The 26,187-nt window shown below is 29.2% G+C and overlaps 1 protein-coding gene across 7 annotated transcripts; it reads left to right on the top strand.

Moving 5' to 3' along the window:
• Positions 1–5,497: 5,497 nt before the first annotated feature.
• LOC132938566 (nocturnin) lies at positions 5,498–26,140 on the top strand. 7 transcript variants are annotated; one of them, XM_061005482.1, is made up of 11 exons: positions 5,498–5,624; positions 5,696–5,874; positions 7,904–8,066; positions 11,764–11,978; positions 12,105–12,243; positions 12,324–12,520; positions 23,831–24,003; positions 24,517–24,576; positions 24,662–24,783; positions 24,852–25,058; positions 25,121–26,140. In XM_061005482.1, exons 6-11 carry the CDS (start codon positions 12,330–12,332, stop codon positions 25,619–25,621), a joined length of 1,254 nt encoding a protein of 417 aa, XP_060861465.1. In that variant the 5' UTR covers positions 5,498–5,624; positions 5,696–5,874; positions 7,904–8,066; positions 11,764–11,978; positions 12,105–12,243; positions 12,324–12,329; the 3' UTR covers positions 25,622–26,140. The 7 variants fall into 7 exon arrangements, with proteins under 7 accessions (XP_060861465.1, XP_060861464.1, XP_060861467.1 ...); XM_061005481.1 differs by lacking the exons at positions 5,498–5,624; positions 5,696–5,874; positions 7,904–8,066 and adding an exon at positions 8,320–8,708; XM_061005484.1 differs by lacking the exons at positions 5,498–5,624; positions 5,696–5,874; positions 7,904–8,066; ... (1 more) ...; positions 12,105–12,243; positions 12,324–12,520 and adding an exon at positions 20,601–20,973.
• The last annotated feature ends 47 nt before the right edge of the window (positions 26,141–26,187 follow it).

The raw sequence follows: 26,187 nt of genomic DNA, 5'->3' as shown, positions 1-26,187 counted from the left end.
AACGGCTGGCTGTGCGACACACAGCGATGGTGGACTTTTCCGCGATTTCCCCCGCAGTTCCCCCGGGATGACATCGAATCACGCAGGCTATTACGAGCCAAATGAAAAAAAAATCAAATAGAGCATAATAAAATATGTGTATATAGGTACATATTTTTATACGTCTTTAGTGATACCTGTTATTTAGGCACACTATAATTTATTTTCTTAGTTTTCTATTTTATTTGCACGCGATTTTATACACCAAGCAAGCATATTATACCTACATAGGTATAGTGCAATTAAAACACCATTAGGTATATACCTAAGTTTATATTATATTTTCGAGGCTTATACAATAATACGCATACCTATACACCGCGAACTAGGAAGTAATTTTTATCTGCACGGACTAGATATAATATATATCATAATATATTATATTCGTAAGCCATTGGGTCAGGGCTTATTTTTTAACGATAATAAGCCGTGTCATTAATTTTGTGTTTTCGTTTTCGATCAATATTGTTTGTAAGTATTAATCATTTTATGACGAGCATATCGTTGCCCAACCTTCGAATTGGCACAAATGCTTCGTAATTCACGGTATAGATTTTTCATGAGGGGGAAGAGTTTTAAAGTTTTCAAACAAATCAGCAATCGCATTATATTATTACCCGGCGTACGAAATGATAAACAGCAATGTCGTGTCAGTAAATCATTTCATTCGTATAAAACATATATAATTAAAGCGTATATTTCATAGACATTATACGTATAATATAATATCCTTATAAATTTTTTTTTAAAACTTGATAGAAGTCAAAACATATACCGAATAATTTACTATAAAACCAGTGAATAGCTGTTTAAAAAATAATTATGCTACAAAATAATACTATCGTTTATCGAGGAAGGAGAGAGTGATGAAACCACTTAAAGTAAGTCTGCATATATACATATTGTATAGATTTCTTCGGCCCACGATTAAATAAAAAACTATGTTAGGTTTTTCGCGGCTATACATATTACATATATTAAGTATTGCATAGCCATCCTCGTTTAAAGTTATAACTTTAACGCTATTAAGTATTTCTCTTCAGCGTACAAGCAGTGGCGTATTTGAGAGGGGGGGGGGCAGTGGCGACGAATTCCCCATCCCCCATGACTTGAAGAATAAGTTTTAATATAGTTTTTATATAGGTAGTTATAATAGGTACATACAATGATGTTAAGGCACAATGAATTATTATTTATATTGTACATGTTTTTATATTATAATATGAAAACATATTATATAGTATAGACGACTGGAGTTTCTAATAAATTTGCTTGTACGTCCTGGGGATGGGCGTTTATTTTGTAGTAGTCAGAGCAGTAATCTTATCACATAAACAGTCGCATACTCACATAACGATTTACATTATCACCAAGCCCGGATAAGGGTGGCAGGAGAGGCACATCCCCGGGCCGCTCAAGGCCCACGTTCGTAAAGGGCCCATAGTCTCTCAGCTTAAAATTACATTGAGTGGTAATTTGTACTTTTTATAGTGCCTACTAGAATATTTTTTTTTCTTGTTTGAACTAACGTTGGGGCCCGTCGCCCGCATACAATGTTCACCACCACGGGCATGGTAAGTATAGTACCTGAGATTTTGAGACTTTCGTTTAAATGTTTGTGTATATTATGTACATTATTTGACACAATGAAGATAATAATATAATAATAAATATGTACCTATCCTGATTAGTTATTACTGACTACTATTTACTAATTACTGGTCATTACCTATATAATCCCTATTTAATTCACATTCTCAGTTCTTTAATTGGAAACCATTGTCTCTGGTAAAAACATTACAACGGTCAACAACACAACCTATCATTACTGCAATCTGATCAAATGCTCTTTTAATTTGATCATTTTATAAATTCACTAATTCGCTTTATATATTTGTATATAATGTAATTTTTTTTCAATAATTTGGACATTGTGTTGGTGTTATTGTATTATATAAATTAATTATTGATGTAAATTTGTTTAAAAAATGTCAAAGCAACCGGCAAATGTAATCGCCATTATATCTATGACAGCAATCAGTACAATATATTAACATAATATATTGTTTATACAAATAAATAATATGTGCAGGGCACATACAAATGGGCTGTTTGTTAAATGTTTTCATTGTATTTTGTGTTTTAAATGTTGATGTTGTGACTTGTGATTTAAAGTACCTACCTATATACAAAACTGTCAATTGGTGTAGTAAAAATTGTATTACTTCAACTTTTCTGAATAAAAAAAATGTCTTCGAAAAAACCTATAACAGGCTATACCTACAATCAATTAAAATTATCAATATCCAATTTAATGATATCTATACTATGACATTAAATGTGTTCTTTGAATATTTTAAAACACGTTTTATTTATAATAATTTATTCATATTGAATAGATGCAAGATATACATATTTAATTTTTTTCGTTCAAAATTTGTGTCGTCTAGACATTTCTGTTTGGAACGTTCATTATAAATGTATAGATTGGATGTTAAAAAAAAAAAATAAGAATACCTATGTAACTTCCTATGTATATAAGTGCTAATAAATGTTAATTGTGTTACATATACTTACATCATTTTGATACCTGAACTAGATATAGGTAATGACTAATGAATAATGATGGACCCCATCATATCAGACAATGAAATCTCTCACTATAATCCTTGGATATTTTTGCCCGCCCAATGTTCGGATTCACCATGAAGGTTATTTTAGTAAATATACATTATGCATAAACAAAAGTTTTAATTATATGTTGCTGTGAATTGAATTCAAAAAGTATTATTATAAAAATACTTACTTATAGATTAGGAATGAAACGAACGAATGTGCTTGCTGACTGCTGCAGTCGACAAGAGTACCTATACTAGACATTTGGAACCAGAAGGTTCATTTCTTTGTTATTATTTATTAACTGTAGGAATATTCTTTAAAATGTATTATATTCCGTTATAATATAGGTAGGTACAATCTTTGATTTAATAAATTATTCAATTTTATAATTGTAATAACTTTTGCTGTACTATAAAACGATTTATATCTGACACGACTATAATGTTCTTACTTAATAGCTACTTAATTATAATACTTATATGTATCTATATTATATACAGCTGAACTTATTTCAATTCCGCACTATGTTCAACTTGAAAAAAAGATTGTGCATTAAAATTGAATGTAAAATACATATTGTAATTTCTTTGACCTACCTACTCCTTTCAAGGCATCTGCAGTATGCAGTTCGCCATAGCGCTAGTTTACCTGCAGTAATTGTCAGTTACATATTTTGAAGGTTGGAGACATTGGTCAATTATTGAAAAATGATAGCGTTTTCCAAGTAATTATATTTTTCTTTACATTTAATACACTAAACAAACACAAGTAACTCCAATATTTAAATCTATATTTATGTACATAGAGTTAATTCAACTTTCTCACATTTTTTCTTTACTAACTCGACGAGCCAATAACAACTAAAAAGTTACTCAACGAATATACCTAATATGGTTAATCCAAGTATACATTATAGTTTTAATTCAATACAAATGTGATATATCACAAATCAGTGAACACCTTTTTATTTTTTTTGCAATTTAACTCTTAAGTTTTCTTCTTTAATAAATGTGGTTTATATTTTTTTAATTTATATACCTAGATATAGACACTTTGAATACACTGTCGAATTACCATTTAAAAATTATGAATTATTGTATTCGTGTATACCTATGACGGACCTATATTATTTAAATGTTAGGTATTAATAGTATAATTATTCTTATACGAATGTGACATAATTATCATCGATATTTTGAAGTAATGGCAATTGAGGACGGCCTTGCCAAATTTTCCTTTGTGGCTTTACACATTTTAAATGTCATTTTAGTGCGATACTGCGATGTTAACAGTGCATTTTACAAAAATTAATTCTTAGTTGCAACGCCTATATAATAAAGTAACAGGTTTTAATTAGTACGGGTTTCATATTTTAGCGTATAGTTGCAATTATAAATTTGACGGCCTAGACATCAGGGTTGAATTAAACTTAACGAGCAGGTTTCGATTCATTTTTTAAAAGCATAATACGCTAAGTGAGTAGTGAGTACCTACAGTCTATAAAATAATTAAATGGCCTCAGGATCTATAAAATCGCAGGTTTATATAATATATAAATAACTAATTGATGGTCCGACTCATTTATTGCAGCTAACCTGCTAACTAGTAACCACATAAAATAAAATTATTGAAAATTCCCATTTGTAAGTATTATAATAATAATTATCATATTGGTTACAATTGTTTTCTGCTAATTGAATATCAAATAAGAGTTTACACTTTTCGCTCCAAATTTTCGTCTTACAAAATTAATAACCCTTGTCAATAAGAGTATAGGCACCTAACCTAACCTATACATGTTAAATAAAGTAAATATTCAATATAATACCAAGGTGATTCTTTTAAAGATAAATATTAATTTTAATTCTTCAGCGATTACACATTTTTAATTTCGTAATTTATTCTAATCGGAATAATTTCCAATAGGTACGCTATTATAAAAATAAAAATCAAATTTTAAACGAGTAAGTAGTTATATAGTTATAACTTTAAAAGTACCTAGGTGACTCGGTTTTTAAAGTTTCGATAAGTAGAGTACAGTAGACCAACATTTTGGGGTTCTCTACTGAAGTCATAGTATGACTACTGTATGTAACAAAAATATTTCCAATAATTTGTGAAAAATTAGTGTTTCCTTGTAAAAGAAAACAAGTTACCCATAGGTAATATTATACGTATAAAATAAACATTGTAATTGTGCGCTTTAAGACTTAATTTTAATAAGTAAGTGACAAGGTTGAGTTGGTTAATTTGATTAATTCTTCAATATAGCTGCAAACGATTTAAAATCCTACTTACTGTAATATCAAATCAAACAAATTCTTTATGACTTTAGCGAATCAAAATATTTTTATGCGACCATTTGAAATATTATCGATGTAATCACGCGATTGCTGGACATTACTAATCAGTAATCAGCGGAAATATGAATTTCGTCTTAGCATCACCGCGATATATCGGGGAGCTGAGTCTGACATAATATAAATAATAATAACTGTAATGAGTGACGCATCGCAAAATATCTGATAGTTTTAAAAATAACTAGCAAGATCTCTGGTTGTGAGAAGAAAAAAAAACGTTGCCTAAAAAAATGTGTAATTGGCGGTTTTTCAAAAAACGACTCGCACGTTCGCAAGTGTATAATATTATATTCCCTCGGGGTTTCGGAGTCAACAATACAATATATATTAGCGAACGCGTGTTTACGAGTTTATTTTACTGTACATTTATGCATATTATTATTAATTATAATATATTATATGTATATAGATGAGGTGACGCCTACTCCATAATAATATGTGTTGTTGTTTTTTTTTTTTATCCGAACAAATAATAATTTCCTTTCGTCCGCCAAACAAACGTTATAATAATATCATAATATTACGTACGTCCGTCCAGATACATTCGGTCGTCCGTCCATACGTCATCGTCTTCGTCGCAGTCGTCGTCGTCGTCGTCCGACACATGTAGGCACATAATATTATTGTAATATATTATTATAGCTGCTGTTTTTAATAATAAATAAATATTATTCCAGTGTTTCAAGTGCGATAAACGTGTCCGTATATGATATGTGTGCGTGCGCATTGAAGTGTGTGAAATCGCATATTATACACAACACACTTCATATTGTTTACGGTTTTCCGCGATAATATTTCGCCACAATAACTGCAGTTGCATATCGCGTACACGTAATATAGCGTATACTGGGCGCAGGTATACAATTATGTATTATATTATATTATATTTAATACTAGCTGATCCCGTGCACTTCGATTCAACTTATTAAAAAAATCTTCTGAAAAATAACCATTTTCTGTCCTAATTAGTATATAGAATAGGTACATTTTGTATGCGCTTTTTTATCGAACCATATGAAATTCTTAATGCGGGATTTAGCGGTCGAATATCGTTTACAAGAAATGTAATCATAACGTAGCAATTCTAGAACTCCCACGGTACATTATAATGTTGGTATGCGCCTTGGTTTACCCGAATTGTCCGAATCAATGACATGTTGATTTTGTTCAGTCATATAATATTATAATAATATTAGCTGAGCCCGTGCACTTCGTTGCCCGTTAAATGTACCAACTCTAAATGACTCAAACTTTGTTCAATTCGTTATAGTTTAATGTTCGGCGTGTGGCGTTCAAAATTTATCTTAACTTTTCCGTTTCCCGGAATAAAAATTCTGATTCGCAGCACTATATTATCAGGCAGGCAATCTACCTGCGGTAGATCGCGAACCCCGTGCTGTTTGCACGTAAGTGTATACGATTTAACTCTAAAGTATCAAAGTTATACCAAGTTTGTCGTATTCCACCTGTGGTGAATTAACATAATCAATTAATACAAAATACTAACCTAACCTAACCGTACTAAAATCCGGTAAATAAAAAAAAAACCAAATTTAACTATTTTTAAATTAGCCTATCTTCTTCCTAGAGGTCTAATCTACACACAAACATTCATTCATTGATTAATTGTTTTTTTTTTTTTTGCTAAACTAAACAGTTATAATAATATTGTTTGAATTGTATTTATTTTCAGCCAGCGACTATTTCTTACTAAAATAGGTATATAGGTATACAATTTACACATTTTTTTTAATTAAAAAATTCACACAATATATCTTTATAAATTGTAGCCTATGTGTTATTCTGACGTATAAGCTATATTATTGTTAAGTTTCGTTAAAATCCATTCAGTAGTTTTTACGTGAAAGAGTAACAAACATACGTACAAACTTTCGCGTTTATAATATTAAGTAGGATTACCTACGTGTTTATTAACCGCAGTTACCACGTTTGATGTTGTTTAGTATATCGTTTACCTGTTTACTAAATACATATACGACACACACAAGACATGGGTGTTATTGTTATTATATTTACCGTACACTTAACTGTAGACTGTGTGTACAAGTTGTATACATAATATTATAATATTGTGAATCGTCTTCATAAGTAACACGCACGCACATTATTGGCCCGCCACCGGTGATTCGCATAAATCCTGTTTTCAGTTGTCAGTTCTTACTTCGGCAGCTGTACTAAAATACGTATAGGGACTATAATCAATCGAAACACGACTGCTAAACGTTAATCAACTTGATTTAATATAAATTGTTTTTGTCTATACTACTATTCAACAGGTTGACCTGTCTTGCACTATTGGTTTTCTCCCTCTGCCCCGCCACGTGCACATTTTCGCTGAGCTGAGCCAGTCTCGTGTTGATATCTTAGCTATTAGATTGAATCGTGCTTACATGGCTCAGAATTAAGAACCTAATTTGTGTTTTTGCATGTTGGATTTTTAACAATGTTTCAAATGTTTGTGATACAGAAGTGTGTAATTATTTCACTCGCATGACTGTTGAAACGCAGTAAAACAGCCAATAAATACCAACACAGATATAATGTTCTTTTAAAGTTTGACGGCAGGTCAATTCATTCTGATATTATTGAAGCTAATACAGCATTAATTCTGCTGAAAGAAAATTTGTCACGTGTGCATGGCGCGTGAAACTACGGAAAGAGAAAACAAATGATGCGAGCCATATCTTAACTGTATAGTGTACATAATATATTATATATTTTATACATTGGAATCCTTGAGACCTTATAGTACATAGTAATATTATAATGCTAGTCAACTAGGATAGATGTATCTACTCTATGCGGTTGTTAAGATTCTACGAATCCGATTTAAATTTTTTCCTTTTTCTTTTATTGTATTACAGCCGCGGTAACGCACTAACGCAGTTTTCTATGTGTTTGGTGAACGATCAACTTCATTACTCGCACTTTTTAGTTGGAATAAAAACCTGGCTTGTTGCCGTCGGCTATCCGCAACAAACGTCGACCATTATTGGATATTATCTGCGTTTGATAAGCAAGCCGCGGGTAAGCTAGCTGCTGTCGGTCATTAATTACGCATTTGATATCGAAGAAGTACGTGAACACTCGATTATTACTGCACACGTACCTATGTACAATTAACGAAATAATTATGTATCACTGATATTTAATACAAATTTTAATTAGACTCGTGTCAAAGACGTCAGAACAGTTTTTAATCTATAAATATTAAGTGGTAATATAATAACCGATTATGGAATAAAATTCCGGCACTTCGTTATTATATTCACGCAGGTCGCAGACACAGTTATAGTAATATGATATTTATGTTAAATTAGTTATTTTAAAGTCAAATTCATTAAAAAAAAAATACACAATACAGTTTTATAGTTTTGTTTAAATTTTCTAAATACTGCGACTATTTAAAAGTCCAAAACCATTTTTCATCTCATCATGTAATAGGGATAGGGTGTATATTATAATGTCTCTACAGAATATAGATAGGTAAAAGTTCATTCTCAAAGTGAAATAGGTAAAATTATTTACTATCTAATAAATATGAAAATGGTATGTGTATTAAAATAAATTTAAATTCGTTTTCCATAAAATATATACTGAGACAACATCTACCCTCAATTAGTTAATTCGACGAAAAAGAAGCTGCCGCAGTAGTTCGAAGCATCTGAAGTATGTACTTGTATGTATAGGTATACCTATTATTATAAAACTAAATTCTAAGAAAACATTTATTATCGTCGTTCAACGTCATCGATGTATCTTGTAGAAGGCAAGAAGGGAAACATGTTTTTTTCTCAATACACAACTTTTGGTCGTACAATATCATATTATATAAATTGTAAATAGGTATAATTAATTTTAGCGATGGCGAAATGAAAAAAACCAATCGTTTAAGTAGAAAAAACTATGAAATTTATTTTTTATTTTTTTAAGACACAATAAACAACTTGTCCTATACCTATAGGTATTTTACCTTCTATAATTGTACGATCGTAACAGTTCACAATAACATATTAACAAATAAATAACATGTATATGATAAACTACTAATTTCCAATAATTTCCAATAATATGATAATAATTACCTACTAATGACATTTTCTTAATTTAGCGTTATTATTTACATGCTTGAAAAAATGATTTTTAAAAAAGAATATAACAGTTGAAAAAAAATATTGCCAGGATTCAGTGATAAATTATTATTGTTTATTGAATACCAATTGCACTCAAAAAAAAAAAAAATTCGGAGGAATAATATCGTTTTTAAATCGCAGTTTATAATAGTTTATAAAGTTTAATAATTTCGCAATTGTATGCATTCGATTTATAACGATGCAATATTATAATATAATACAAATGTTGTCTTTAGAGCCATTTATAATTATTAGTTACCTACTGCCAAAAACGTGGTTTCTAAAAAAAGGAATAATATTAATAAAGTCAACAAATTTAATATTATTATATAAAATACTTAGCTCGAAATCTAAAATCTAATATTTATATTTCATTATTAGTTTTAATGATTTGTGAATGTTCTACATTCAGTCTACACTTAACAGGATATTATCTTTTTGTTGTGCGTCTACAGATATTGTGCTCTACTTTTGAATATTTATGGTTTATTCAAATACGTCATGTCTATTAAGCACAATCGATTTTCTCGTAGGTATATGGTATATCTATACAATCTTTCTTTTACAATTTCTTTTGTACTTATAGGTATGTAACTTAATAACGATCATGATATTTAAAGTATATTGACTTGTATGCACTAACCGACCATGAGACAATCACTTTAATCAAGATCGTGCCATGAAACCAATGTCTGTCATAAATTAATTTTTATTTGATATAAAATGTACCTACATGTGAATTGTCTTTATAGGCATAATAATAGATAACGGATTATTATACGAGGTTAGGTTACCTCCATATGACTTATGCGCATATAGATATTTTTCTAATATTTATATCGGGTTTATTATTTATCAATTCATTAGTTATAAGTTATAACTATTATAATCTATATTATCGAGGTATACTTGCTTATCTACATAAATTCAAAAGTTATCACACTTCAATCAATATTTTTTAAATGTGATAAAATTGAACACCAAAAAAATATATATTTAAATCAAATGGGACTTTTAATGAAAACTTTAGTAGACTTATAATTTAAAATATCCTATGTGTAATACAACATTGGATTTTATAGTTTACTGTTAGCTGCAGCCATATTTATCTTCTAATATATTATATATATTTATGTGTTTAATAAATCAATAAATCAATAAATTGTTATATTTTTATTTTTGTTTACATATAGGTGAGTAGTAAGTATAAACGAAATTATGTTATTTCCCTAACCATTAGAAATAAAAATCATATTTTAAAATTTCAACTATAAATAATTAACCTATACGTTCAGTCATTCTCATTCAGTATATTATGATGACCTTATTTCCATAGCTACAGTACGTATACTTGTTTTTGTGCAACGTCCTAATATGATTAATATACGATACAAGTGTGAATAAATAATGAAATAAAATTTTTAAACATTCTAAAACATTTTTATTGAATTTTCCACCGAAAGTTTTAGATATAATACAGTGTATTGTAATTTGTAGGAATAATCTATGTTATATAAAAATCTCCGTTCTTCGTTTCTCCATTGACTCGCACTTATAGATAAATATTAATATATTATTATGTTTTCTTATGATTTTTTTTTTCATTATGTCATTATAATATCTGTGGATCTTACTTTTCGTATATTTGTACTTCATAACTCTTATTATTATTATTTTTTTTTAATTTATTGAACCCTTTACGTACAAAAATATAACCGAACTTATTCTCAAATAAATATAAATAATAGGTACCTACTGTAATTTTGTTCATAAAATAATTTTCCATTTTAAAATATTGAGGAGGTATTTAGTATTATTTATTGATTCTAATTATGTTGTTGAACTATCCAACTATCTGTTTGTAAATTGTAATAGTAAACCATTTTAATAATATGTAATTATAGTTGTATTATATTATATTCTAGAGTCTTGAATATATAGACTATTATAATATAGCATAAATAGGTATATGATAAATAGGTTTATGAGTAGATTTTTTTCATCTAGTTTTAATAGTATTTTAAATCATATACATACTACAATTATATATTATTAATTATGATTTATAATTATTATCTCGATTTAGAAATTAAAATTTTAAGCACTTCTATTAAGAACATAAAAACAAGTCAATTAATTTTATACGTCTATAATATGAAGATTTTTTTTTAGAGAACCTGTGGGTACAATCTGTACCCTAGGGCAAAATTTATAAGAATATGAGATAAGCAATAATATATGTAGTTATATACAAAAATTAACATGTTTTTTTTTTAATTCAACCATTTATTATCGTAACATTAACTAATAAGTTATAAGACATTATAATCATTCGAATTTATTTAGTTTAAAACAAACAACTCAATTTAATTCCTTTTACTCATTATTTTGGAATAATAATAATATGTTAAGCAATAAGAAAATTATTCTATGGCCCATGATCAGAAAATTCAAACGAATAATTGGAGTAATTGTAATTGTAAAGTTTTCTTACGTATAACATGATGCTTTTATAGAATCAAATTAAATTTACTTGATGAATGCTGAACTTTAAAATTACCTAGTCTAATGGGTTTTTTCGTGTACTTCAGGTGCTCAAGTGGGTAAAAAAAGGAAATTATATCAGTGAAAACTATCAGTCACGTGACACTGGTGAATGTTACACAAAGTACTAGCGAGCTGTGTATTGGAAGGCCGGCCACAGGTAGTGACCTCGGCATTGAAGTCTCTTCGCCGAGACACCGTCGTTCAACAGTTATCGTGTGTACGACTTCCTGACTGATGGAAAAATAGCCGCGTTGTATAAGTAATACGAGTAAAACTGTATTGTTTTATTATTTTTTTTTTCCTGACCGGCCAACTATTTTCCAACTTACGATCTCCCACGGCAATTGAATGCTAATTTGTTTTACCCTTTAATTATAATTTCTAGATGATTATTGTTTATCACTGAAAATAACTATCTATCAAGTATAGTGTTTACTCGCGCCCGAAAACCGCACAGTTGTTATTCTCGCTACCGGACCCGCCGGTTCATAATTGCTTTTGTTCGTCACTGTGATATACACTTCGTAAGTAAAACAATGATTATAATTTACTATTTATAATTTTATTTTTGAAAAATAAATTTTTTATTTATTGTGAATATAAGAACAAAATGGAAAAGCCGTGTCGGTATGACTTATCCGCAATTAAAAGGTCACTGGAGTTGGCTGAAACTCTTGCCAGTGTTAGCTTAATGACATCCCCAGCTGCAAGAAGACGTTTACAAGCAAGGAGTGTTGAATTAGGACTAAGACCAGGCCAACCATATGAACCACCCAGAGAATTACTTTTGTACTTAGTTAGGTAAGTTTAAAAAATATTTTTAAGAATTATTTGCCATATAGTTGATTTTTTTGCTTATAGATTAGATGAATTGTTATCTATATCAATAGTGTTTTAATCGCGTTTATTATTTGATACCTACTGATTCTATTTTGAAGTATAATATTTCATCTATGATTCATCTAACATAAATAATATAGATTATATGGTGAAAATAATGGAGTTATTCGTACTATAGTAGGTATATGTGTCTACTATATATGTGTTAATAAACTATTTATAACTATTTAAAACATTTGTTGAGTTTCAATATAAATATGTAATGATATTGTTTTAAATTTAACCATTGTAAATGGCATTTTTTTATACGAAAAATATTCATTCTTCAAAACAATATAATTGAATTATGCACACTGGAAATTATTATAACTACTACAAATATTATTAAATACTTGTGTCTCATTCCAAACTATTAATTTTTTTTTAATAATTAAACTCTTGCGAATTTAAAATTAACTTCTTTAGCGTCAATAGTTTCTCAATATTTAAATACCTAACAAATCATGAATCACGATATTATTTAAGTATTGAATTCCTCAAACATCTACATAATATCATTGTCATACTAAATTCGTTTTTATTTATTCTTATAAATTATAATATATCTATAGATATAGCAGTATAAGACATAAGTATATAGATTAGTACATGAATATAAAAATTAAAGATTAGGTATGTTAATCATTATTGCATAGAGAAGATTTGTGTCAAGCAGTATATTTTTTATTATTACTCATGTAAATTATATCGGAGGGGTAGGTAACTTAGTAATTATAGGTATATATATTTTATTGTAAAAATAATGGGTGTGTTTTATTCAATATTGAGTTAAGAAGATAAAAAATATTTTTTTAAATATTATCAGATTTAATGACCTCGAATATAACTTGTAATTAATTTCCAAATATATTACATAGATAATATTTCTTCACAATTTTTTTTTTGTTTTTAAACTCGTATTATGTGTATCTTCTAACTATTATTTATTTGGTCTGTGTTAAAGTTTATATCATAGGATTTAAGAATCAAAAATATATGATTAGTGTAATAGTGTCATCGTAGTATATATTTAAAAATACCTATGTATACCTATACTGATAAGTGATAATTTATTAATGATTAAATATATGACTATATTATACAGGGTTTAAAAGGAAAACCTGACAAAAAAAAAAAAAATGTGAAAATTATATGATTAGTAAATAATTTAAGAAATATACTCGAGTACATGATCATGTCAACAAATTCCTAAAAATAATATTATGAAAAATGTTATTACGTTCCAAATTAATTTAATAAAAATAATATTGATATTTTAAAAAATTCCAAAAATAAACCACTTGACTTAGATAAATGTTTTTACCATAAAAACTGTTTTATAATCAGATTCACAAATTGGCTATTTTGAATTTATCTAAAAAAAATTGAATCAAATTTAAAATTTTTATTTTTAGAATGGAAAAATTAAAATAATTTTTTTCATATTATACGTGTAACACAAGTGACTATAAGTTATATATAAAAAAAAAATTTTAAATATTGATTAGAACGAAAGTTATTACATCCGTCAGGTCTTCCTGTTACATTCTGTATATTAAACAATATACATTTCTCAAATGAGACATTTTTTTTTTTTACAAATCTACGGCATTAAAAGTATTTCATTTCAAGGTCAATCAAGATAAATTCCTTTACACTTTTCTAAAATCTAATTTCTTTTAATATATTATTATCATTTAACTTTAATTTTTATATTAATACATTTAAAAATTGGTACTTTAATCAATAATGTCATTAAAAAAAGAACATCAATTAAAAAAGAATAAATACTTTAGTCCATTTTAAATCATAAAATATAATATTGTGGCAATGATATCATTTTATCAATAAGGATATTTGGGTTGGACTCAGTTAGGAGCGTAATGACTTCAAAGAGTAGGTATAGTTTATTAAATAATATAATCTTTTTTCTTAAATATTTTATTAGTTTACTATCAAAAGAAGGTATATATTTTTTAAATACCGGTATTAAACAATGAAAATCACTATCAAAAACTAAAATATAACACAAATGGCAATAAGGGTTCATGTTTGAATAGTTTCACCCCATTTCTACTATATATGCTTATAGAAAATAAAATAATTAATTTTGTTGAAACCTTACACGAATAGTTTGACCCTCGTGATAATTGTCTTGTAGGCAGTTGGCACATAGTTGTAGTTGTGTATCAGTAGCAAAAGAGCCAAGAATCAGTCAATGTGTTTCCATAATAAATTAATAAAATGTCGTTTAAGTACTACATATTGTTGGTGATAAAATAGTGGATATTATTTTATTAATGGATATTATTTTGTACAAGTATTAGATAATATTACTTAAATCGTTTTGCAAGTACTATTTATAAACTAAATATTAAGTAAGTTTGTCATTATTAAATTTCACTTTAATACATTTTAATTAGTGGTATTTAGTAGATATTTGTTGGGTAAGCGTTCATGGACTATGGTAGAAAAAAGTAAATGTTGCTGTAATTATATTAAGCTATAGTACAATTTTCATTTCATGCCCAGTTATCAAATACATCACATAATATTTGAACACATTTGTACTATGTACCAATGCGTTTACTGTGTATGTAAGTACTTACTATTTATTCATTTGAAACGTATATTTAATATATTTTAAAAATGATCCTGGATGACAAATTTAAAGCTAATTTATATTTAAACATAATATAGTTTTTGAAAAACTTGATTCAAAAATGTGTTTTTAGTTTCAATATATTAATTTATAAAATGATTTATAAATGTAAATTATTAGGTAGGTATAATTATTAATTATTGTTATAGCTTGAATAGTTACTTGATACTTCCTTATTCGTAAATTGTAGTACGTTAATATAAAATAGGTATTAAGCACTAACGGGCACCAACGGGTAGGGATTTATATTAATTCATAATACTAGTATAATGGTATTATCGTTTTATTCTGAAGATACCTTACATAGTTATTGTTTTAAATTTCCATACGAAACAAAAACAATGGACCTTGGATATATCTAAATATAAGACAAAAAATTAGAAAAGTTAAAGACATAATACTAAAATAGTAAAACGTTTTGCCTTGATACTGAGTAGTCAGAATTAGTTTATCGTGTTAAATTTGGCGTTAATGCCAAAAATAAAACTAGTCAATATTTGTAAATTTCACGAAAATCAAGGTTTATTTTTATTATTTTATGCATAATTTTCAGAGAGAAGTTAACATTGAAATTGTGGAAGAAAATCTACACAATTATTTTGAATTATGAGTACAAAATAGGTACCAGTTTTAGTTATAATAATATATTATTATATATTATGTTTTATTGATATGTAATGAGTAGTGACTATAGCGCGTATAGCTGCTAACGTATAGGTAAAATAATAATATATTTATATTAATTATTAGCAATAGTGTTAATTATTAAGTCCTCTCTAAATCTTGGAGGTACTATTATATAGCTTTGTGAGTTAATAGTTTAATTATTTAAATATAACTATATAATATTAACTGCGTGTCTGCATATATGTTTGCAGAAACACAACGCTTGATTTCGAAATAAAAATAAATTATCGATTTAAAAATGTATATCTACAGTATGAAATTTAGGTCAACGGGAATCATATTATTTTATATTTATTTGAAATGTTTCATCAGGTATTATAAATTATTAATGTTTACTCGTATTCTTTATCGTTTCAATACATACCTGATAGTTTGATATATGATTATATTATCCCAACAAAAACTCCGTGTAAAAAAACGATAAGTATATAAAAAAACTGCTCTAAAATTTGTGATATAATATTGTCATAGCTAAGTCTTTGAACTATAGATATCATTTATATTTTATGTTAAAATAGTCTGCCAAATAATTGAACTTAGCTTGGCGACTTTATAGCACTTGATTAGTACCTAATACACTACCTATTTTTATGATAGTAGACATTGTAGAGGTAGATTATATTATTATGTACTAATTATGCAATGGTATTATTAAATTTTCAACTACGTCGATCCCGCATATGTTGTCTCCGTCTTACATACGTACGACATGGCAAATTTTCGTTCACTAGTTTCAATAGTGCGCTGTTAGTTTTGGCATTAGAGTGAATCGACCAACTGTCCAATTTTAAGTTAAGAACATTGTCTGTATTCTATCGTTGGGTTTTCACGATATTTTAATTTTGAAGTGAATTATGAGCGTTTTCAAATATTAATATTTTACATAAGTCGCCAAGGTGAGTTCAATTATTTAGCAGACAATTTTAACATAAATGATAATGAAACTTATAGTTTAAAGACTTAGCTATAAAATGATATCATAGCTTTAAGTGCCTTTTTTTTTATACTTAGCGTTTTTTTTACACGGAGTTTGGGGAGTGTTTTTGTTGGGACATCACTATTTTTTTGTTGATACCTTATTATTTGTAAGTCATTGTTACGTGACTAGAAATAAGTAATAACGTACTTTAAGATAGAATATTAAAAAGTTACAACTTTTTTTTTAAATAACTTTTACGTAAATTTACTATGGAAGTTACAGTCAAGTATACGCGACAAGAAATACGTGGTTTTAAATTTTAATAATATGATATTGTGATTGAGTGTGAATGTTGCCACAAAAACGAGAATAGTGGGATTGATAAGCGGTGGATCGAGGGGACAATATTATATATATTACGATATTTTCGTCACATACCTACGAAAAATCGGACTTAAAAGTACTTGAACATTTTCGGTTGTAACTTTTAAGCCATCCAACCAATATGCTTGCAAGTTCCCCCGTTCACATCTGCACAATATTTCTGATCGATTGATACCTTATATATAAAATTAATCTTACATATACGTTCAGCCGTTTGCCCTGTAGAGCAAACCGATGGATTAAAACAAATTAACGCGGTTTTTCAATGGTCAACTCTGGCTCATGTTAATGGCTATTCTCGCCTTTTTAAGACCAACTACGTATGCACAGAATGATTCACCAAGCATGCTCACTGTTATTTTTTCCGTTAATAATATAATTATTCAAATTTAGATTTTTAGAATTTTTAAGTACCTAGGCGTACTCACATATTGTTTACTATATCGTGTATATTACCTATATACAAATATATACTTAGATTTATAATAAGTGTTTTTATAGTGTTATACATTTTTATTTAAGTGTTTAAAATATTGTATTTAAGACGTAGGTACCTATATATTTAAAATTCTAACTATTGAAAGATAAAAAGGGGGCGTGAGCAATGATCATACTTGGTAAACACCTTGTATTATAGTTGTGTTTACAAACGTTCGATTTACTACGATTTTATTAGTCTTATTATTTATTAGTTATTAGTTATTACCTACTACAGTGGTATATAACTCGTCTCAAAATGCTATGGGGGGAGGGGCAGGGCTATAGTCTCCATAAAAACTTAATGCAAGTAAACCCGTGGGGGACTTCCATAACACTATTTACACTCCATTTTCATAAATACAATCAATGCGTTGAAACACAAAAACAGAATAAAAAAAAATTGTTCAGAACAAACAGTAATTCAGAGTAATACTGTAATATTAATTTTATTTGTATACAATAATAAAATAATTTAATGTATATCTACCAAACCTATTCTAACAATGATAATGATTATTCCATACCCTGCTATGTAGGCGTTTAAAATGTCCTCCTTACAATTTGCATCTGATATAATATATCAGTTTCTCTTGTAGTAATCAGTATGTATAGGCGTACGTGTATAATATAACTATTTGACATTCGTAAACATAGTGTCGTATATTCGTATGTGAGTTGTTACACAAATGAACGTATCCACGTTGCAATGAAACAAATATTAGGGGATGGGGGTTTTAGGGAATAATCCCCCTCAAAAATAAGAATATAATAGGTATATAGTATATTTATAGGTATGTTACAATACATATACCGCGTGTCCACGAAAACAGGGTAAACTGTATAATTTAATTACCCATATTGCTCAGTACCTACCATATACATATTTTAGAATTTTGTTTGCGGCACATAAAACTAGACTATTAGATAATTTTTCCACCGCAGTTCTGATATCACTAGCAAAAAAAAAAACTATTAAATCATCAATCTCCCGCAGACAGAATTATATTTTTTTTAGTATATAAGTAATATAGCTAACTGAGTTATGGAGTGTACCCAGTTTTCACGGACTCACAGTACATATAATATATATGTTATAAGACATAGGTATTTATACAAAATTACAGAAATACTAGGTAGGTATAGGTAATACTCTTAAAATTATGTAGGTACATTTATTTATAAAAAATTTCTCGCTTTTGGAAAAAACACAGGACCATCAATATGTCTTATGACAGTCACAAACGGTTGCTGTCTATATGATTATTGATTAAGGCATAGCGATCCAAGCCTTTTAGCGACACACAAACAATTTTATTAATTGTGTACAATATATTTTCATTTATGTCGAAAATTTTAGTAATCTAGAGAAACAATAGATTGCACTTATTGAAAGGGATGAAGGGGGATGAATTTCAACTTCTAAATTCATACTTAATCGTTAAAAATTGGCATTAGAAGAACCTTTGGCTCAAATTTCAAGTTTCTAGCACCACAGGAAGTGCACCAAAAAACGTTAATTTTTTTCGTTGCACACTCTTATTTTACCCCCAGACATAAGACATATTAATGTCAAAAATGTTCCGTCGGCTTGAACACCACCTGAATAATTTCCTTAAGGTATTATAAGGTATTTATAAGGTATTAGGTGCGCCACCTAATTCATGCGTTTTGACAAAAGTGTAATCATAATCTAAACATTTTATACAAAAATAAATTCAAACAAGCGTTTAAAACTGTAAAAATAATAACTGTACAGTGGCTAAAATCTATATACGTTTGCGGAGCTTAGCCCCCCCCCCCCCAGGGGCTAGGGCCCTATCCGCCCACGCAACACGTGTGCCAATGAATATACAATACGATAATATTATAACAAATTAATAATAGATTTGTAATTATATTGTACTCTGTCCGTATAGTTCAATAGTTGCAGTACACGCGTGTATCGTACAGCGTAAATATATTAATATGATTATATTATATATTATTATATAGGTACATTTACAATTATAGCACGATAAATAATAATATTACGAAGTCGCGTAGAGCATACACAATAATAGTAGGTAGACCCTACGGGCACGCTGTGCGCATGTGCAGCGTGGGCGGAAATCCGATAACGAGACGGTGACCACAGGACTATAACGCACAATGACAATAATATTATGAACCGACTTACCGGTCGGGACGGTGGCGAGGCGCCTAATCCGCCGCACGAGCGACCGTGTAATATTATCTCCATTATAACGAGTGATAATCCCATGTCCCCCATTGTACAGTCGTCGTCTGTCACCGCGGACGGAGAGGAGATTGACGTCTTCGATACGGCGACGAGGAGGCTGCGTGTACCCGTATGCGGTATACACCTACCCACTATTCACGCACGCGTACGCGCCGCATAATATATTTATTATTTAACACGTCTTATTATCATCGTTATTATATTGTATACGTCATATTATTATTGTTTCGTATATATTATTATTATTGTTATTACAATACGCGACGAGGATATACCTGTATGATATACGTATAGGTTCAGACCGCGTGACGTAGGTACGAGTCGACGCGCGGCGGTATTGCGGTGTGCGTGTAGGTACGATAATAATATAATTTCGATTTTGTAAACGCGTATACAATGTAATGTAATAATGTATAGGTACACGCGCCCATTGTGACTTGTGTGTGCGCGTGCGCGGGCAAGTGAAGAGAAAACGTGAACAAAAAACATCAGGCCACTAGAATGGACTAGTAAAAATAAAAATAACAAATGAATAGCAAAAAGGCACGTTAAACCGCGTATTTGCATAACTGTGACGAATCCGCGGCGCTTGTATCAAATATAAGGAGACGGCGCGGGCGGAGAACGCGAGTCTTCCGCGGCGTTTACAGCTTTCGTACCTACCTATATAACATGATATTATACCGACAACCGGACTGTTCGAGTGCGCGTCATAGTCGGGATTTTTAAAAAGCAAAATACTCGTTTTGTTTTTATTCAATACTCTATACTCGGCTACTTTCACACACACACACACACACACACACACACACACACACACCGTCGACACATTCTCCGATTTAATTGTATTCAATTGTATTAATAAATCGCACCATGTCCGAAAACGGTGAAGCCATGGCCGTGGACCACTGTCTAACGTGCTGTCCGGCCGTGGAATCGGCCACATATTCCGACACCTTTCAGATGAGCGCATACGACAAGAGGAGACTGTCGGGGATTACTAGGTGAAGAAAACTATAATAATATATAACTATAATGCTATTTGTAATAATCGGGGCTATGCATTTATTGAACTATGAAACAAAAAAATTTTGGAATATCGTGCACTTATATTATTATATGACGTAATCAGGGCATATTTTTTGTCTTTTTCGTGCACATAGATATCACATGTGATATTTTAATACAGCACACAAATACGTGAGTAGTTCTTAATAAAAAATGATCGTATATATGTAAATTAACCTTTACATAGGTAATTATGTTTAAATGTTCAAATAATTTAAACATGATCACACAGCTATTTGAAAAAAATATCGGATACCTAGGTACCAGTGTTCGGACTTATTTAGATAAATTTATCTAGATAATTATTTGTTCATCTTTTATCTTATCTGGATAAATATAGTTACAAGGCATCTTAACGTTCACCTTAGATAATTTTTTTACTAATCTAAGTAAATTCATCTAGATACATTTTTTATTTATAAAAATCGCGAAATTGTACAAACGCATTTTTAAATATTTATACAGATTCTCAAACAAAGTTTATGGTTTATAAATAATGTAATTATTTTTATTTATATTATTATTATTATTATTATGTTCCTAGTGCCCAACTAAAATATACCTACATTTAAAACCATTTAAAAAATAATTGTATCTTTTTTTTATCTAGATAAAAAAAGTATTTATCTTTATCTTTATCTAGATAAAAAAGTACTTATCTAATCCGAACACTGCTAGGTACCGACGTACCGTGGTTTTAAGTTTTAACCATAAGTATATAACCAATATATTCGGATTAAAGATACATTGGGTCATGAAATATCAGACGCTCTTCTTATTTCAAAACATTTTTAATTGTTTTCTAATTTTATACCATTTAAAATAAAATATTAAAAAGGCTAGCAAAATAATAAATGTATATGCAATATTATACACAATTATAAATTATTTAAACGTTTTAAACAAGGGTTACTGTAGCCAGTAGCCCAAACCACCTAAGTAACAACTTCTAGGCGAATAGTAATTATTGTTATTTCATGCGAATAGGTTAACACTCCATTCATCAATAATGAATACTTGAATATGTCAATAAAATATAAATACATGGTACACCTTATACGTACCTGCTTCAACTACGTACATACATAATACATTGAACCTCATTGTTCTCAACTACCATTTTTGCTGAAATTCCTAATTATAAACTTTATATCATATTGATATCAAATATACATTTTCTAGACAATTTATTATTTAGTAATTTTTATTTTTATTTTTTAAAATAATATAATAATATAATATTATTATTTATTATGCATGAATAAGCATGGACGATATTTTAAAAGATTAAATGTGTGTATAGATACCAAAATTGTTTAAAAAATAATTTCGCTATAATTATCAACGATCGACTGTCAACTTGGCAGCTGCTGGCCTATAGTAAAAGCAGCCTGCAGCAGCTGTTCCGTGGCTCACCTACGTCCTGTTCCGATTTCCGGCTGTTCTTGTACGTACTCTGGTACAACTACGCGTGGGATAGGTCGCGGTAACGGGCGCGACAATAATTTATTTGTTAACGATTACCTCGGTAGCCGGCGGGTACCGTTCGCCGCGCCAGCCCGGCGGAGTTAATAACCTGTGTATAATCACGGAACATAATATTTCGTATATTGTATACGTACCTAGTATGTATTATGGCTAAATTTATATATTTTATAATATTTCAATATCATTATGCCGTGGGTTGTCCCGTGGCTGGCGTTATCACCGTGGCGTGATAACGTCGTCTCGTTACTTCCCCGTTTTAATTTTCGCATTGTTGATTGTTGTTTGTTTCGGTTGTTTGTTCACGTTTTCGCTCGTTCGCAATCGCCGTTACTACACCACAATATTATTATTGCATTATATTATATTTCGATATTATTATTCTCGACACACTCGAAACCGCGCGCGCGCGCGCGCACGCTCCCCCCTCGGGGGAAACTCTTGTCCTACCGAATAGCGGATTATTTGGCCGTTTGCGTTCCGAGTTTCCGACACTATGTACTACTTGCGGTGCGCAGAGAATTTCACACAAGAAACATTGTACGTATTCGGTATTTACGGCCCCTTGACCTTGGGTCCCGATACGTAAACGTTAATTTTTCATTTTTCTACCATGTCGGTGGCTCGATAGTAGTCATCATAGGTAGGTGAAATCACAATTTGTACATTTTTACGTTTAAACCCGTACACGATGATTAGACCAATTGTGCGCACCACCGTCCTTGCGGTGCCACGAAAACTCTGTCCAAAGAAATTCTATTCCTCTAGCGTTAACGGTGACGGGCCTAAAGCGTCTGTCAAGACGAGAGCGGCGACCATGTTAAAATATATTTGGTAAGAGTCCGCTTTGCAGATGCTTATGATGCCCCCAGACAAGTAACGATTAAATGACAGACATCAATTACCTAATATTAGTCGAGTAACCGTGGCGTAACCACAGGGATCTTCATAATTAGATTATATACTTTGCTAATTTTTTATCTTGTCTTCCATAGAAAATTAGATATAATTTTTGTTTATAATTTGGTATGTGTATAGTAACAAAACATATTTTTTTCTAAGTGTATACAGCATATTATACCTTTTCCATTAAAAATTCCTTGCCACGGTTGTTTATTAATAGGTATTGTAGTAGGTGTAAGTATATTGATTCCATAGAAACAATTGTATAAACCTGTAGACCACTTTTTTTTTTTTAAGCTCAATTTAATAAATTTACCTATAAGTAATAGTGATCAATATAATTAAATAGGTGATCACTAAATTTATACCTATACTCATTATTTCATTATTAATAATTTATTGCAGGATGGGAAGTTTTACATCTACAGTGAAAATTGACAATGAAGATTCCCAAGACAAAGATTTACAGTTTGACAATCATATGACCTATCAACAATTACTCGAATATTGCCGTACTCACAATAATCAATGGCCTAACTCACAACTCATACAAAGAACATTTTCGTCAATCCCACATGGTTAGTTTTACATGTTTTTGAATAATATTATACTTGCCATTTATATTATTCCTATATCATATTATTAATTTGGTCATTCAATTATGTATTACTACTTAAGTACTGTTTAAAAAAGTATTATTTTATGTAAAATTATTTTTATGGGCTAAATCTATTTTTAGTGTTTTTAGTGACTAATGAGTAAAAACAGTTAAAATAAAATTATTTACATCCTTTTATTTTATGATTTATCTAAACCAACTATTTAGTTTTAACTGTAGTCAAAATAAAATAAAATAAATATTTTATAATAACAAATTATATTCTAATGCCTAGTTAGTTGCCTACAATTTTAATAGAAAAATACTATTGTATAGTAGTTGTATAATATTATTATCATAGCTAAGATTATATTTTTTACACATAAAAAAAACCTAATTTTCTTATCAAAATGTGTGATTGAACAATTTATAATATTATTGCCTTTTAGCAACAAATATTTGTACTTTATAATCAAAAAATGTATTTGTGTAGACCAAGATAGTGTTGAAGGAAATCCTGTAAGAGTACTTCAATGGAACGTTTTGTCACAAGGTAACTAATTTTATTAATAGTTTGACATTTCTCTTAGCGTGTGATCATTATTATCAACAGTAATTTTTTACATATTTTATTTCAGCATTGGGACTGAATAATGATAGATTTGACAGTTGTCCTTTAGAAGCTTTAGAATGGAAACATAGAAGGTGTCACATGCTTGAAGAAATTCTTAAACATAATCCCGATATTATTTGTTTACAGGTACCTAATATTAAAAGATACGAAAAATTAATTTTTAACAATCTTATTATTTATTTGTTTTGGTGTAGGAAGTTGATCATTTTGATTTCCTCAGCAGAGCTCTAGCTACACAATCTTATAGCGGCCTATTTGTACCAAAACCAGATTCACCTTGTGTGTATATAAATGATAATAATGGACCGGATGGTTGTGCAATATTTTACAAAAATGACAAGTTTGATTTGTTAGAAAAACACGATAAAGTATTGCAAGTATGGACAGTCCACAGCAATCAGGTAAAGTAAAAATGTTAAAAAAAAAAACTATTTTAGTATATTTAATGTCGTACATTTTTAAGGTGTCATTACTATTGGTACTTAAAGATAAAAATACACAAAAAGAATTATGTGTTTCTACAACTCATCTAAAAGCTCGGAAAGGAGCCTTGCTATCCACCTTGCGAAACGAACAAGGAAAAGATTTACTACAGTTCATATCTTCCCATGCAGCTGACCGTCCAACAATTGTCTGTGGGGATTTTAATGCAGAACCTACAGAACCAGTTTACAGTACCATGTGCAGTTGTTCTTATTTACCACTAGATAGTGCGTATAAGTTGTCTGGCTCAGAACCGTTGTACACCTCTTGGAAGATTCGTGGAGGCGAAGGGGAAGTTATGCATACCATTGACTACATGTTTTACACTAAACATAAATTAACTGTTAGTAATATACTAGACATGCCAAAAGAAATAGATATTGGTGAGAATAGAGTACCCTCTATGACCTATCCATCAGATCATTTTTCTTTGATAAGTGATTTTTATTTTAACAACAATACAACAAATTTTTGTGAATAATTTTGTTTTTATGATTTTATTTCAATAATAGTATTTATCTGCACTTTTTCTCTTAAAAATGTTAAGGTAGTCTATTTTTGTTCTAATAAGGAATTGACAATATAATTTATTATAAGTTATTTTTGAGTGGTAAGTTGACCATGTATGTTAGTCCAATAGTATTCCCATAAAATGTGTGTTGTTATGTATTTGGTTTATACAGTTTAAATACTTATTATATTACTTATTTTTACCATTTTACCAACCATATTTATGAGCACAATGAAGGAACTAAACAACCTTAATTTATAAATTATAAAATAATTACTGATTGTCTTTAACAATCAAGACTAAAAAGTAAAAATATAGTAAACATATTTATTTTAAAAAAAGAGATCAAAATATTTTATTTATATTTATTTATAAGATATTATGATGTGTTTAAAATCTATATTTATTATTATTAATTATTATTTATTTATTTATTTATTTATTTTATTTTTGTTTTTTAATAAACATCAGATTTGTTGTGAAAGTTAATTTCCATTTGAAAGTTATATTTTTTTCATTATTTCTTAATCTGACCT

The sequence above is a fragment of the Metopolophium dirhodum genome, chromosome 2, assembly GCF_019925205.1.
Source record: "Metopolophium dirhodum isolate CAU chromosome 2, ASM1992520v1, whole genome shotgun sequence".
Classification (NCBI taxonomy): domain Eukaryota; kingdom Metazoa; phylum Arthropoda; class Insecta; order Hemiptera; family Aphididae; genus Metopolophium; species Metopolophium dirhodum.
Note: the sequence above shows the minus strand (reverse complement) of the source record. Positions and strands in the feature narration are given on the sequence as shown.